The 16,382-nt window shown below is 46.0% G+C and overlaps 1 protein-coding gene across 4 annotated transcripts in view; it reads right to left on the reverse strand.

Annotated features, from left to right (window-relative positions):
• The window catches only part of LOC147634291 (serine/threonine-protein kinase CTR1-like), a 131,533-nt gene that overhangs the window by 73,776 nt on the left and 41,375 nt on the right, over positions 1-16,382 (reverse strand). For all 4 annotated transcript variants that reach the window (XM_086805426.1, XM_086805424.1, XM_086805425.1 and 1 more), the window contains exons 10-12: positions 975-1,075; positions 675-759; positions 439-537 (exon numbers count right to left, since the gene is read on the reverse strand). In XM_086805426.1, the coding sequence (XP_086661552.1) occupies positions 439-537; positions 675-759; positions 975-1,075 (285 nt within the window). The remainder of the gene's footprint in view (positions 1-438; positions 538-674; positions 760-974; positions 1,076-16,382) is intronic.

Consider the following 16,382-nt stretch of genomic DNA (forward strand, 5'->3'; position numbering starts at 1 on the left):
CCCAGTGGACGATAATACAATCTTCTTCTTCTTCTTCTTCTTCCAGGAAGGACGGAGAAGTTGCCTTGTATTACATACCCCAATGTGGCTTTTCCCCCCTTCCTCTCTGACGTAACCTCCCTCCAAGAGCAGCCAACCATGAAAGGAGCTCCCCCTTTCATGTCTTTTGTATATATTGACTGCTTTTTTTCAGTGTTTGTACTTTGCCACTCTGGCAGGCTTTTCCTTTAACTAATAAAAAGATCTTCTCTTGGGGGAAAAAAAACTGAAGCAACAAGATGCTAGTGCCTCTCCTCCAACCCTTTCAGAACAGCATTGTCCTGCTCTACAGAATCTGAGATATGACCTGCACTGTCCATGTCTTTCTCTATCCTTTAAGAATGCATCATTTTCCTCAAAAATAATTTAGATTTTTTACTCAAAAATAGTAGAGCTTACCTTCACAGTCCAAGTCTTATCCACCAAGAGATTAGGAGACTTCAAGTCTCTATGCACAATTGGAGGGTTCAGCCGATGAAGATAATTCATTCCTTTTGCCTGTTTTTTTTTAAAAAACATTTAACTCAATGGGAAAATTGCATTTCTACAATTCAAAATAAATCGAACAGCATAACAAACGTGTAGAAGAGACAGTTTCTTGTTATTCTTCTAAATGTAACCATGCTATTATGTACCACATCTAGGGCCATTCGAACCCGGCGCCGTTCATCCAGCAGTTCTCTCATACCAGGTCTATGTAGAAGTCGAAATAAGCTACCTCTAAAGACAAAAACTCAGGAGGAATGATTAGAACATATGACTGAACTCCAACGTACAAAATGGGGGCACATGTTTCCAACCCTTTCCTCAGAAAGCTCCTAACCATAGTTACTTGTGAGAGTAAGGTTGAGGATAGAGCTCAACATCACTAGAATCAACTGTATTTGAGTTGTATGACCAATGTAACGTTAAAAAAAAACCCTCCAAGGACATACCTAGGAAGGAACTCCGTGATGATAGAAAGATTAGGCCGTTTTGTCACTACACCCATAAAAAGAACCACATTTGGATGCCGTGTCCTTTTCATGATGGCCACCTTCAGGAAGAAAATTCTGGCATTAGTACATTTCTTTGCATACAGGAAATTTATGTTCAACATAACAAGTCTAAATGAAAAGGAGAAGCACAAGGAACCACCACAGTATTGTTCAAGTAATTATCACGAAAAAAGCATTGCTGCAGCTGGAGCTTCCCCCTTGTGCGAGTCACAGCAGCCCCACCCCTCCTCCCCCCTGTTGCAAATCAAGACTTCCAAGGAGGAAGACATCCATGGTGTGTGCAGAAAGAAAGAAAGAAAGAAAGTTATATTAACGTCCACGGGAGGCCGAATCCGACCTATGGGACAGATCAGGTACATCCATTTACATTCCACTCTGGGTATCGATGCCAAAGAGGCATAAAACTGGGAAAAAAAATAACTCAAAATGAACTCTTAAGACTCTTAAGAGTTTAAGTTACAATGGGTTCTATTGCATCTAGTTCGAAATTGAGGTTCAAAATAAAAATAGCTATATTTCATCCATGGATGGATTTGCTCTTGAGGGGGGTGGGGTACGGAATTCTTTAATGATTGCTTGTCCTCCTTTGTATATTGCCCATTTGCCATTCTTTCTTGCTTCTTTAACTTTATTCAGCTCTGCCGATTTGTTCTTGAGTTGTAGCGGGGTGAGTTCATCAGCTATCCATACCTTTGTTCCTTGGAGAGACCTTGTTTGCTTCATCACTGCTATTTTCTCGTTGTTGTCCATATAGGAGACTTTTGCCTGTGTACCCTTTACTATAATAGAGATAGGGTCTCCTAAGTCCACGAAGGGGACTACTTTGCTCAGTTGTGCTTTGTGCTGTAAGTACATCTGTATCTAATATGTAGTCTTCTCGAAGCTCTTGAGCTATGTCTGCCCTATCCCAACCTTGAGGAAGACCACCGACTCTGATTACCTTTTTGTTACTTTCCATTCGTTCCTTTTCTTTGACCGCTGATATGACTTCTTTAACAAAATCTTGTGAGTTAACTGAATTTACCTTTGAAACATGGTTTGTCGTTTCTGTTTGTAGTGTTGTAGGTATGGGTCCTTCTCGTGCTTCCTCTTGCTTCGTCTTCATGGCTTGCACTTGCACTTTCAGTTCGTTGATTTGTTCATCTTTCTTGATAGTCTCGTGTTTCAGTGCTGCTAATTCTCCCTAGAGTTTCTTCAGTTCTTGCATGAGGTAGGCTTCCCATGGTGTCGGCTTGCTCACGAATGGAGGAATGGGCGGTAATCGTGAAGCGGTGACTGAGGCAAAAGACTTCTTACTTTCCATGTGTTGCTGCTGATAAAGGAGAGGGCTGTTGGTGGAACGAGTCCCCCCTCAAGGGTACCCTCTCCCCTTTGGGGGAGACTCAGAGAATGCGACCTACAAGATGCTCAGCTACAGGTACAGGGGAGAGTTATGTTGCTGCCTTGGGGGCCTGAGCAAGGGTGGGTGGGGAAAGGGGGCGGAATGCAGGCAGAGAGAGAGAGGCGAGGAGAAAGGGTGGGGAAAGGGGGCGAAGAGAGAGAAGGCGGTGGGGAAGAGAGAAGCGAAGAGAAAGGGTGGGGAAAGGGGGCGAAGAGAGAGAAGGCGGTGGGGAAGAGAGAAGCGAAGAGAAAGGGGCGGAATGCAGGCAGAGAGAGTGAAGCGAAGAGAAAGGGGCGGAATGCAGGCAGAGAGAGAGAGAGGCGAAGAGAAAGGGTGGGGAAAGGGGGCGAAGAGAGAGAAGGCGGTGGGGAAGAGAGAAGCGAAGAGAAAGGGTGGGGAAAGGGGGCGGAATGCAGGCAGAGAGAGAGAGAGAGAGAGAGAGAGGCGAAGAGAAAGGGTGGGGAAAGGGGGCGAAGAGAGAGAAGGCGGTGGGGAAGAGAGAAGCGAAGAGAAAGGGTGGGGAAAGGGGGCGAAGAGAGAGAAGGCAGAGAGAGAGAGAGAGAGAGAGAGAGAGAGAGAGAGAGAGAGAGAGAGAGAGAGAGAGAGAGAAAATGAAATGAAATGAAATGATATATTAACGTCCTCAAAATTCCAAGGAGGAAGACATCCATGGTGTGTGCAAAGAGAAATGAAATGAAATGATATATTAACGTCTTCAGAAGGCCAAAATGACCTATGAGACCAAAAAGGTTACAACAATTGGTGGATCTGATACAATGTCTGTGTAAGAAAAGCTAAAAACAACTAAACAACTCATTGAAACTGAAACAACTATGAGGAAAAGCACGGTACTAGGAGCTCCTAATGGATAACATCTAGGAGGAAAACTCCAGCAACAACGGTAAGCATCATACACATCACTATCCAAAGATGTCTCTCATCGGTCAATGGCGGATATCCTCAATGTCCTCCATGGTGAGTACTCTGACTGGACGTCTCCCATGCCGTGCTAGTATGGTCCTGATCCTCTGTTGTAGTCTCCGCCGATGTCGAGATGGGCCTCTCATCTTGGGGCGCCTGGACCGCCCCAGCTCTATAGCCCGATCAATCAGTGTACCTCTGGGGAAGCTATACTCTGGGGCTATCTGCAATGCCTGCTGGCCTGACTGCTCAATCTCTGGTCGAAAGAAGTCTGTAATCTACCTCTGTAGGTGTCTCTCCCTCTCTAATCCCCTCCCTCTCAAGAGACCCTCTCTATGTCTACGAAGCTCCAGCAAGTATAATCCGAGGCATCTGTGATCCTGGTATCTCATGACTCTAGAAAGTGGTCCGAACCCCCCTCTAAACAAGCAGTGAAAACGGCCTCGTATCTTATAATATACTGGACAATGACATATGTAATGTAACTCTGTCTCTGGCTCCATCTGGCATAGCTGACAAATCCTGGCCTCTGCTGGTACTCCTCTGAATCTGCCAGTCTCAATCTCTAGCTGGTGTGAGGATGTGCGCATCTGACCAATAGAACACCGTACCCCATGAGAAAGATGAGTATCCATGTAGCTGGGTCTAATCACAAACCCATCCTCCGTGAGCTGGAGAAGATGATCTCTATAGAAAGCCATCTTCGTACCAAGCTCGTGTGTCGGCTGTATCCATGTCGTCCTAGTGTCCAGCTGAATCAAGTCCTGCCTGATAAGTCTGGTAATCTCTGCCCGTGTGAGAGAGAGGGAGGGTGCATCCAGGGAAAACTGAAATGGAGGTAGCCTGTCCATACTAAAGCCATGCAGCTGGAACCAAGCTGTCATCTGTGCATACCAACATGATCCGTCTCCCTGTGATGCCAACTGTCGTGAAGACTCCAGGGCTAAGCGAGCATATCTGTCTCTAGGGAGAGCCCAAGTGCTATGTATAAAGGAGACTGATCGAGTGAGTGCCTCTACTACCAATGGGGGGGCAGCCATCTCTGCACGGATAATATCATGTGGTACGGAGGCCTTGGCCCTAATCATCCGAGAAATCATAGAAACCAAGGGCCTCTCCATACGTCTCCATCCATCAGTGCTACCAGCTTGGCTGTGGTGATCCACTGAGGGTCCCCATATCTCCACTCCATACAGCATGGCTGAAGTGACCAAAGTGTCAAAGAGCCAGAGCTTTGTTCGAGGTTCCTAAAACTGAACCTGCGAACACATCCTCTCTAGTCTCCCCAATGCTGCATAAGCTCTGGTCAATCTGGTCTCCGCTGCTCTGCTCGAGGAAAATAGTGGGCCACTAAAAACCACAGCAAGGTAAGTATATGCATCTGTATACTCCACTGTCTCCCGACCATATGTAAAGGTGGGTCCTGACCTCCTAAACCACTGTGCTGTGGTGTTAAAGACCATCACCTTGGTTTTACCAAGGTTAACAGACAATCCACTGTCATGTGCAAACGTGTGCAATGCATCCAAATAACGCTGCATCCCCTCTGGAGAATATGAGATCAGCACAATATCATCAGCATACAATAACAGCGGAATCCATGTCCCCGCTAGCTGTGCTCCTCTGTCACCCTCCTGCTCTACATAGTCCGAAACCTCATCCACATACATCCCAAATAAGGTGCGAGAGAGAAAATGAAATGAAATGAAATGATATATTAACGTCCTCAAAAGGCCAAAATGACCTATGAGACCAAAAAGGTTACAACAATTGGTGGATCTGATATAATGTCTGTGTAAGAAAAGCTAAAACAACTAAACAACTAACTGAAACTGAAACAACAACTATGAGGAAAAGTAAGGTACTAAGAGCTCCTAATGGATAACATCTGGGAAGGAAAACTCCAGGACTGGACGTCTCCCATGCCGTGCTAGTATGGTCCTGATCCTTTGTTGTAGTCTCCGCCGGTGTCGGGATGGGCCTCTCATCTTGGGGCGCCTGGACCGCCCCAGCTCTATAGCCTGATCAATCAGTGTACCTCTCGTGCGGCTATACTCTGGGGCTAGCTGCAATGCCTGCTGGCCTACAATCTCTGGTCGAACGAAGTCTGTAATCTGCCTCTGTAGGTGTCTCTCCCTCTCTGATCCCCTCCCTTTCAAGAGACCCTCTCTATGTAACTCTGTCTTTGGCTCCATCTGGCACAACTGACAAATCCTGGCCTCAGCTGGTACTCCTCTGAATCTGCCAGTCTCAATCTCTAGCTGGTGTGAGGATGTGCGCATCTGACCAATAGCACACCGTACCCCATGAGACAGATGAGTATCCATGTACTCGGTCTAATCACAAACCCATCCTCCGTGAGCTGGAGAAGATGATCTCTATAGATAGCCATCTTCGTACCAAGCTCGTGTGTCGGCTGTATCCATGTTCTCCTAGTGTCCAGTTGAGTCAAGTCCTGCCTAGTAAGTCTGGTAATCTCTGCCCGTGTGAGAGAGAGGGAGGGTGCATCCAAAGAGAGAGAGAGAGAGAGAGAGAGAGAGAGAAAGAAAGATTTTATTAACGTCTTCCAAAAGACCGAACTCGGCCTATGAGACAAATCAGTGTACCTGTGTGGGGTATCCTCTGTCATCCCAACAAAATGAAAAAGTACTGAACTAAAAAAGCTGAATCTGGGTGTGCAATAAGTATAATGAGTGGGGGAGGTGATGGAGCTCTACTACTAGGAGAATGCAAAGCTATATGCATGGAGTATACAATCATGATATGCAACCTAGCTAGCTCCATCCTGTATCATACTGGGGGTATAGAATGGTATACATCAATGAAGGGGGTGTCCACAGCTCCCTGAAGAACATGCCTGGGTCTGCTCTGAAGCGAGCCAGTCGCTCCGCACCCTCTCTGTGAAACTGAGCTCTGATCTCTGTCATCTCTCTCAGGTATAGGCGTGGTGTCCGAAAGACAGGTGTCCTCTGTCTCCTGCGGGCTCTGAGTGTCTCTGCTCTCTGGAGAGTAATTCCCTGCTGTGTAGGGGCTGGGAGTGGGGTGGATCTCTAAAAAAATGTAGTAATCTGTGTCTGTCGTCCCCCCTCTAGAGCTGTTTGAGCCTGTAATGACGTCTCCTGTCTCGATGTATGAAAGACCATAACCTTGGTTTTTCCAAGGTTCACAGTAAGACCCCTCTGTGTGCAGAAATCATCGAGTGCATGTAGATGCTGCTGTAGACCTCCTGGAGACTCAGACACTAATACAATATCATCAGCATAAAGCATAATATGTCCTGAGGTACCTGCTAGATCAACACCATCTCCGCCTCCCCGTGTAATGAAGTCAACCACCTCATCAATGTATAACCCAAATAGCGTGGGGAAAAGTGGGCATCCTTGCTTCACACCAATGGTGCTAGCAATAGTCTCGGACATACCTCCTGGGCATCTGACTCGCCCAAAAACCTGCTCATATAATGCATAGATGTCCCATGTCATATCTGCTGGTATGCCAAGAGACTGCAAGCGCTGAAAGAGCCTCTCTCGTGGTACTGTGTCAAATGCCTTGCGGAAATCCACAAAGCAGCAATAGAGCTTTCTCTTCCTCACTCTGGCCTGATCAATCATACATCTCAAAGTGAATACATGGTCAGTGGTAGAGAAAGCTCTCCTGAAGCCTGCCTGCCCTGAGATGAGAGGACAGAAAGTGATAGAAAGAGAACAAGGCTCTTAGAAAGTATTTGCACAACTCAATGTGCAGGGCTTCAATTGACTGATTTTCATCTCATTTATGAAAAAACCCTAAATTATTGAAGACTTTTGATGCTAATTTTTCTACAAGTACAGGTGGCTGGAGCTCAATGGGTGTGGAGACGGCAACTCTGGCAAAGCATATGGAGGTGGCAGCCAGTAACCTATCAGCAGCGCCTGAGGCTCAACAAGAGTAAGCTGGGCATGAACAGGTAAGCAACAGACACGAAGAAGCGACTTCACACGTGGCAGGCGAGTGAGCTGTTGCTGCAGTAACTCGACGACAGATGACACGCGAAGGCGGCAGTGGCACGGTGGGCAGCGGGCAGAGCGGCTAGACCCAGAGACGGGAGGCTTGGACAAAAAGGCTCTGGACCTGGGCGCGGCTGGTGGCTGTGCTCACAATGGCGCAACATGGTAGCATGCAGTAGCTGATGGCGGGTGACGAGCAGCAATAATTCGCAGCAGTTGAAGGCGACAATTCTGCTACTGGCAGGCAGTGCCAAGTTACTCCAATTCAGTGGTCAGCTACAGGTGACGGCGGACAGCAGCATGGCAGAAGCGGTGTCCAGCTGGGTGACGAACTGCATCAGAACTGATAGGAGGCAGAAGAAAAAAGAACCCTAACTAGCCTAGAATCTAGCTCTAATACCATGTTGTAAATCAAGAGATCCCAGGAGAGCCAAGAGCTATGGGGGATGGAAGATCTCCATGGTGTGTGCAGAAAGAGAGAGAGTGATAGAGAGAGAACAAGGCTCTTACAACTCAATATTTAGATGTATTGAGCTTACACCGAGTACATGCTTTTGTAGGCTGTAAGCCTTATCTTTTGACTCAAGGGAATCAGACACACATACTAGACATGGCACACTTATCTTATCCACACCTACGAGTGGGTTCACACAGACTAACACACTTAACCCTTTTAGGGGTTGTTCACACAAACACAAGCGGGTACACATACACGATGGATACACACACAAAGACTCCGAAATACCCAGCTCCCCCTTTGCATCCCTCCCTGCCCAACCTTTTCCCCCTTTGCACCCCTATCCGCTTTATCCCCCGCCTTCCGTCTTCTGCCCACATGCAGAAGCAGCTATTGCCTTAATAGGAGAGCATAGTGAAGGTATATATATATATATATATATAAACCTTCACTTGCTATATATATCAGGTTATTTTCCAAACTTAACAAGAAAGAAAGAGCAAATTTAACAAAGTGATAGCATGAATATTCTAACATGTCTCCCTATGATAGGGTGGAATGACTTGAACTTTTTGGCCTAGCATGCACATTCCACCCTATGATAGGGTGGTGTGAATTGAATTCAATAGATGCAATTTAGCATAGGTTTGCATACCCCACAAGAGCCACTTCAAGGCAACCACGGTCCTCAGTGCTATCTACTTTTTAAAGAACCTGACACTAATTGAGTGCATGAACCTCTAGGGAAGGTGTAATTTACATTCAGCATTCAGCATGAGTTTGCATACCTAACAAGAGCCACTTCAAGGCATCCACGGTCCTCAATGGTATCTACTTTTTAAAGAACTCGACAATAATTGAGTGCATGAACCTCCACGGAATGTGCAATTCAGATTCAGCATTCAGCATGGGTTTGACTCCTTTTGGCAGTTACACCCTAAGATTGTAGAACTATTAGTGCAAATGTTGGCAATGTTCCTATGATCCCAATTCTCTCTCTATCTTGATGACCCTAGTTCTACAACAGTATGCTTGCTTAGTTCATTTTTTGAGTTGGTGTCTATGAGCACATTTTAGTGCCTATGTGCACAACATGTATGGAATTGATGTACACGTTTTGTCCCATACGCGAGGCATCCAGTGGATGTTAATATCTCTATAGGAAGACCACTAATGCAGCCGCCAGAGCCATACCGCTGAGACACACCAGAGGAGTCACACGGGAGCGAGCAGGAATACTACAGCGTGCCAAGCGCTCCCATCCCCACGGCAAACATCTAGTCTACAGAGCCAGATCCACGAAATCCTACAGTGGCACCAAACTACTTCCACTCGGCCATCCAATTCGATGGACCTAGGCGGCCTCTTGGCAGCTGCCCTTGATTGCCCCATGGCCAATGTTCTACATGGACCGCTACCAAGGAGAGCTCCACCCCCTCCTCAAGGAGTCACTTCAGAACGGGCTTGCGCGCTTTGACATACCGGCATCCCAACCCCAAGGGACACCAACCACGATCCTCTTGTCAGCTCCAGATCCACAACATGCTCAACCGCCATACCCCACTTTCCCACATACCCTGACGGAAGGGGACCGCTCGGCCATACTCAGTAACCATGTGCTCAACATACTTGAGAGAGGTGTACCCTCTATTGCATGGTGATGTGCCCCACATGCTTCATATTCTCGTGATGAGACTCTCTTGTACTAGTGCTTATACCCCATGATGATCATTGTATCAGCCTCTACTTTGAGAGAGCTATGTTATTTGTGCCTATTTTGTTTTTCTTTTCCATGATGAGGCAGACCATTGATAGCATTGTATCACTGTGGTCTCATAGATCCATTAAGTCTTTAGGAGGCGTTTAATATAACTTTCTTTCTTTCTCTCTCTCTCTCTCTCTCTCTCTCTCTCTCTCTCTCTCTCTCTCACAAACACAACACATTGCATCATTGTAGCCTTGTGCCACCTACACTTGCAGTGCTATTTTTTCTTCTTTTTTTTCAGCTCTAGTTGAGTTTTTATATTATGTTTTTTCATGTACACACGGTGTACTGAGATGGCGGGCAGTGTACGAGAGAAGATGGGTGATTCTCCAAGTTTATATGTGCATATGCATAATTGATGCATGCTTGGACACTATTTTTCGTTGTGTTTTGCTGCATAGGCACCTGTGATTATCCATGCAGCTAGGGACACGTCCACACCATGCAGACGTGTGTGTGCACTACCTATTTGGGCCTACAGCATTGTCTTATGGATTTTGCATGTGCTAAGTGTCCACACAACCCTCTTACAGCTTAGTTTAATTTATTACTCAAGTGTATTGTTGCAAGTCCACACTTCATTCAAAAGAGGCCACACAAGTTATAACATGTTCACACAGTCGGACCATATTTTTAAAAACTTGTGGACAATTGGAGAAGGAAGGTACCTATCTGCTTCATGGCCACCTAGACACCCTGATTTGGCAGCAATCCTCAGGAATAGTGGCCTGATCCAGTAGGGTTAGGGAAGCCTTGGGATTAGGAGAAAGCGAGCTAATATGGGCGGCTAAGGTTTTTATTAATAATAATAACCTTGGCCACCGTATTAGCTTGCTTTCTCCTAATCCATGTATATGCTATGTACCTAGTGCTAATCCTTGGGATTAGTGGCCTGATTTGACAAGGTTAGGGGAGCCCTGCTTTCTGCTAATCCCTATTAACCTGCTTTCTCCTAATCTCAGGGCTCTCCTAACCTTGCCGGATTAGGCCACTGATCCCGAGGATTAGCACTAGGTACGTAACAAATGAGTAAGCCCAAAAACGAGTTTCCTAATTGGGAAACCCTAATTCTAATCTGGAAGCTTGCTTGTGGAACACTATAAAGCTGGTCGCTTGCTCTTGGAGGTGTATCTTAGCTGGTCGACTTGTTCTGGAGCAACACCAAGACTGATCGACTACTGCTAGGACTAGGTCGACTGCATCCAAGCTATCTACAGAGCTGGTTGACTTCCTTATAGAGCTGGAGATTCTGGTTTACAGGTGCTTTGGGCTCAAAACAGGTGTCAGGTAGCTGTTTTGACCTGGCTGTACAGATTTAGGACCTCCTCAAGGCATCTACAACTCACATGTGTGGATTTCTGGAGCAGGAAACATGCTGAGTTGGACTGGTCAAACTGGCTGCTGTATACAGGCTGGACAGCATTGGCTCATGAGCTTATGGGGTGTTCAAAGTGACCGGGAGCCAATTGGTGTTACTAGGGAACTCCAGGAGCAATGAGCTAGGCATCAATACACCTGGTGGGTGTGTTCACCAGCTACACAAAAGATAACCGTGTCCTGCCAGATATCTAATGCTCGGAACTATGAATCACGGTTCCCATGCACCAGTAAGTCGAGCTATAATGAGCCCCTTCTCCTGCCCACAAGCCTATTCAAGCTGGAAGCACATGGGGGGGAAGTGCATGTGTACTAGAGAAGTACACCATCTAGGTTCTCCTAAGCCAAAAGCGCCCTGCGAGCCCTAGAAGTGGTACTAGAATCTGTATCACTACCCTGTGTCGTATCTTTGACTTTTCTCTAAGATGAAGCCTTGCTCTTGGTCTTGTCCTTCTTGGACAAACAATCCTTGGACAGATGTCCTCTCTTCCCACAAGAGAAGCAGCTATTCCGACCTTTCTTCTGAACTAAGGAAAGTGCCTGGTGAGAACTGTTGATTGACACCTTCAACTTACCCTGTGAAACGAGAACGAACTCTTCTTCCAATAGTAAGGAGCTAAGATCATCAAAATTCAACTAAGTGGATGTGACCTGGCACCGCAAAAGATCGAGAAATCACATCATAGTCCGGAGGAAGCTTGGTGAGGATAAGTGCAGCCGGCTGAGAAGAGGACAGAGCAGCACCCATAGCCAGTAACTAGTCATGGATAACCTTGGTCTTCATGAGGAACGACCGCATGGAATTGCCTTCAGGGAATAACAAACCGTAGAGCTGCCCTTGCAAGGTAGCTGCCCTCATCGACGAATCTCGAGCAAAGAGATCCTCCAATTTAGACCATACCTGATGAACACTAGTGAGAGTTTGCACTGCCAGTGAGACCTCCTCTGTGATGGTCCGCACAAGCACAGAATGCGCCTTCGGGTCCCGATTCTCTCAGTCTTGTAATTCCGAAACAAATTCATCCTCTTGATCCTAGGTCCACCTCCTAGGGTTTTGAGGACGCTAGGGCTTTTCCTTTCAGTACCATGAACAATATCCCACAAACCCTTGTGGATGAACCAGATCCGCATTTGAAGCCTTCCAATGAGCATAGTTGGGTCCTTTCAACTTGTCATCCTTGTTTGTACAGGGGAAAGCCATATCCACAGCAACAAGAAACACAGATCTCAGCTCTCAAACACTTCTCTCAAGTGCTTTCCAACAAAGCGAGGCTCCAAAACCAATCAGCCCCCTCTCAAACCTGAGAGAGAAAGAGGCTGGACAGCAGCAAAACAGTCCAAGAAACCACCAAGAACCTCCTACCGGAAGGGTACGGACTCGCGGAGGAAGAAGGAAATGTACAGTCACTTGTCTGGCAACTCCACCCACAAGAGAACTCACCAATAACTGATGCCGATGCAGAATTTGCAGCCAAAACTCCAACACTTGCCTCTGTAGGAGAAAACGCAACCAAGTACCTGGCCGGCTTGCCTCTATAGGAGAAAACGCAGCCACCAAATTGGCCGGCAGCAAGTGGCTGGACCAGAAAACGCAGCCACTGTTCGGGACTGATCTACAACCAAGAGGAGCTTGGGCAAAAACACAAGGTACAAATGAGAAAGCGGGCAGATTTGCAGAAGATGGAGCAGCCTAAACCTAAGCGACTGCCTCTAGGGCTGGCCAACTGCTCACAAGACAAATAAATAGGAAAAAATGCATAAAATACCCAATAATAGGTACAGCTCCAAAACACTCACATGCATAAATTCTGACATTCATGAGGACACCAACCGGGTTATCCAGATAGATCTTCTTAGTCTCTACACCCACTATACATGGATCACACCTTCGGAGCTCCCACTGAAGATGCACTTCTACAGAAATCATTGCCTCACACTGACTGAGGATGGATTCATCTAGCACCCAAGCTACCTAAATGTACGGATTGCAATTGGCCAAATACGGGTTTCATCCCACCGCCTCAAAGTAGAGACAAGTAGAGTTAAGCATGTCTTCAGAACCAAGGAGCTCATACGGAGACCCACGGAGGAGAGGATCTGCCGACTATGCCACACAGAGGTTGTGTCACATGCACTCTGCACTATAGTGCATGGTGACAAGATGGCTCATCATCAATGCAACATTGTACAATATTAGAACCCTTTAGGATTTGATATTTGTCGTACGTCGTGACCCCATTGTAATCCTCAGTCCAGAATATGTCTGGCACGAGCTACGTAGGTCATTCCTCAGCCTTAGTGAGTCAATCAGTCAGTCAGTTAAAGTCCCTTAACCCAATTGGAGAGAATCATTCATGCATATAGATGTTATAGAAGCCTTAGAGTTTGCATCAAGACATGTGTGCATTTTTGCATAGCATTCATCCCATATGCATTTAGGCCATCTAAACCATTGCAGAAGCCTAAGAACTTTACCTTGGTAATTTTCCCATATTTTATAAATTTATAGTATTTATTTAGTATTTACCAGCATTTAATACCATCAATAACCTATTTTATACATAATATTCAGTCGTGTAGCATTAGGGAACCAGTCGGCCAGCCCTACAGCCAACCGACCAGCCCTTAGCACCCATATAAATAGCATCTTGCATTCATACATCAGGCATCTCAGCAATCAGCAGTAGAAGCATCAACGATTCAGCCTACACGCCATAGACCTCAGCATTCTTCAGCGTTTTCAGCAAGCGATCCATCCTTCAGCCCTAGGAGCATCATCATTGGAGCATCCAGCCCTCCATCAGCAAAACGCAGCAGCCTACAGCATTCAGCCCTCAGGAAACCTTGCGTTTTCTGCATACAGACAGTTTTCAGCATTCATCTCTTCATCGTTTTGCTACAGCCATCCGGTGAAGGTAGAACACACGCATTCATTCATTTACAGCATTCATACACAACCTAGAAACAGTCCCAAACAGCCCATATCTTAGCCTCAGATATGCAGCCTTCCTACATTCCATTCGGAAGAGTGCTTAGGCTTGAGATCAATAATCATTGGTGCTTCTACAGCAGTGTACAGTTCAGCCAGACTCTTGGTCTTTCAGAGATCTTGCGTTTGGCTTATCTACAGTCCAAAGTCATTCTCTTCAAAGTAATAAAAGCAAATACTCCTAGCAATAGGAGGGAGCCCTTCAGTGGGTAATTCGGGACCCAATCTAGTGTACAGTTCTATCTCTCTCTCTCTCTCTCTCTCTAAATCTCTTAAAGTTTGAAGTGATAAAATTGGATTGCTAAACTCGCGAAACTCAAGATAAAGAAGGCGGTGTAAAACTTGTGTGACATGATCCTTAATTACGAATACTTCTGCTACATGTTACAAGTTGAGATAGAGAAGCGTTCCATATGTCGCTACCCACTATACTATAAGATCTGCAAGAGGTTTCACTGTCTGTTCCATGAGGGATTTGGCCCACTTTCTAAGATCATTGACTTCCCGGACCAATGTTACCTAGGGCTATTTGGTCGCATTGGCCTATTTTTGGAAGAGCTTGTATGCTCAAAAAGCTCTTAAGCTTTATTTTTAGAGTTGTCTTTTTGAAAAGCAAGCTTTAATATATATTTTTGGAAGAGCTTGTATGCTCAAAAAGCTCTTAAGCTTTATTTTTAGAGTTGTCTTTTTGAGATGCAAGCTTTAATATATTTAAATATGGATGGGTGGCACAATGGGCCACACAGCTCTAGGGAAGATTGAACCCAATCTTGTGCCGACAGTGATCTCTCTTATTTTCAGGCTTTCATTTTTTATTTACTTTGGTAAACATCTATTTCCGTAAGGTTCATGCTTTTAATTTATTTCAAGTCTATGGTTTGCTCTAATTTTTGTCTTTGAGAAAAAGAATTCTTCTCCGAGTGTCATAAAGATCCTGACAAGATGCCTACCACATGTTGGGCTCCACTTGCACATTTACCCGAAGGAATTACTCGTTGTAATTCCTGCCCTAACCATTTGAAAACACTACCTTTTTGTCACCTGCACCATCTGTCCTAGGGTAATATTCTCCTTCATCTAGGACAAAGGATACCTTTCCTGATGGGCCTAGAGCATGTTGTGAGCCCGGACAAGTCGCCAAGTGCCATCTAGGTCAATAGGATTAGCACTGTCATGCCCATGGCACAAGTCTATGTAACCCTCTTTGCAAAATGTACTGTTTGTACAAGCCAAACCACACTTATTAGACCCATGGTCGGGTGTGTAGGAACTTGGAAGGCTAAGTCAATGTCAAGTCCTTGTCCAAATCTTGGGCAATTAGGTCTTGCCATGTGTGAAATCCATACACAGAACTCCATAATAAGTCAACTAGGGATGAATACACCTAGGGAGTGTGTACATGAGCTGAAATTAAGGCAGAAGCCTGTGAAGACTCTTAAATTTTTGGGAGAAACTTTATGGCAGGATGCCATATGCAGGACTGAATGGTAGAAAACAATCTCTAAGAGGGGTGGCCAAACATGTGTTTGGGCATGTTGGTCATGTCCACTCTCGACTAGTTCAGGTGTGAACCCAGCTTACTCACCGGCACTTTTTCCCTGTGTTGACTGGACACGGTTTTTTCCTCGTGTGAACACACTTATGTGTGTTGGGCACTTAGCCCTAGGCCTTTTAGTACTCACTTGTACTTTCATTTCATATCATTATTGAGTAAATCTTTTCCAGCACTCTCACGTTTCTCTGTGCTTGAGGTTGTGTGGGTGTGTGTGTGCAGGCTAGCTTTCCTCCTACCCAACATTGGTATCAGAGCTTGGTTAGGGTTAGGGTTAGGGTTTGCCCCCTACTGCCCTTCAGAGCTTGAGCTTCAGCCTATTGGGATTAGGGTTTTGCTACATTAGGGTTTTGTTGTTTAGAGTTAGGGTTTCACCCTCATCCACCCTGCCGCCGCCCTCAGCTACCCGTCGCCGCTCTTGTGCGCCGCTACCGTTCGCCGCCAGATCTGCCTTCGCCGCCTCCAAATTTGCGCTCGCCGCCGTTTGCCGCTTCAGATCTGGTTCGCCGCCCTGTCCTGCGCCGCCTGTACGGTCATGCGCTGCCTTGCGCCGCCTGCATCACCGTCGCCTGTGACTGTACCTGCGCCGTCGTACGACTGTACCTGCGTCCTCCAAATCCCTTACAGATTTCAGGTTCATGGGATTTGCAAATTTTGACCTTGAATTGCTAAAAATTAGCAAATTAGTTGCATTAATTTTGGGGCTTTTGACCATTGAGCCTACAATTGCAACATTGGCGCATATTGGCATTAATTTCAGTAGATTTGGTGCATAATTGCACTAGAAATTTGGGGATTTTGCAAAAATTGGCACTATTTGCAAGCATTTTTGGGTATTACACGCACATTTACTTGGCATTGGGGCATTTCCCCCAATTTTTTGGGTATTACAGGCACATTTGCTTGGCATTGGGACA

This window comes from Cibotium barometz, chromosome 11 (assembly GCF_041138505.1).
Source record: "Cibotium barometz isolate CiBa-2024 chromosome 11, ASM4113850v1, whole genome shotgun sequence".
Taxonomy (NCBI): Eukaryota; Viridiplantae; Streptophyta; class Polypodiopsida; order Cyatheales; family Cibotiaceae; genus Cibotium; species Cibotium barometz.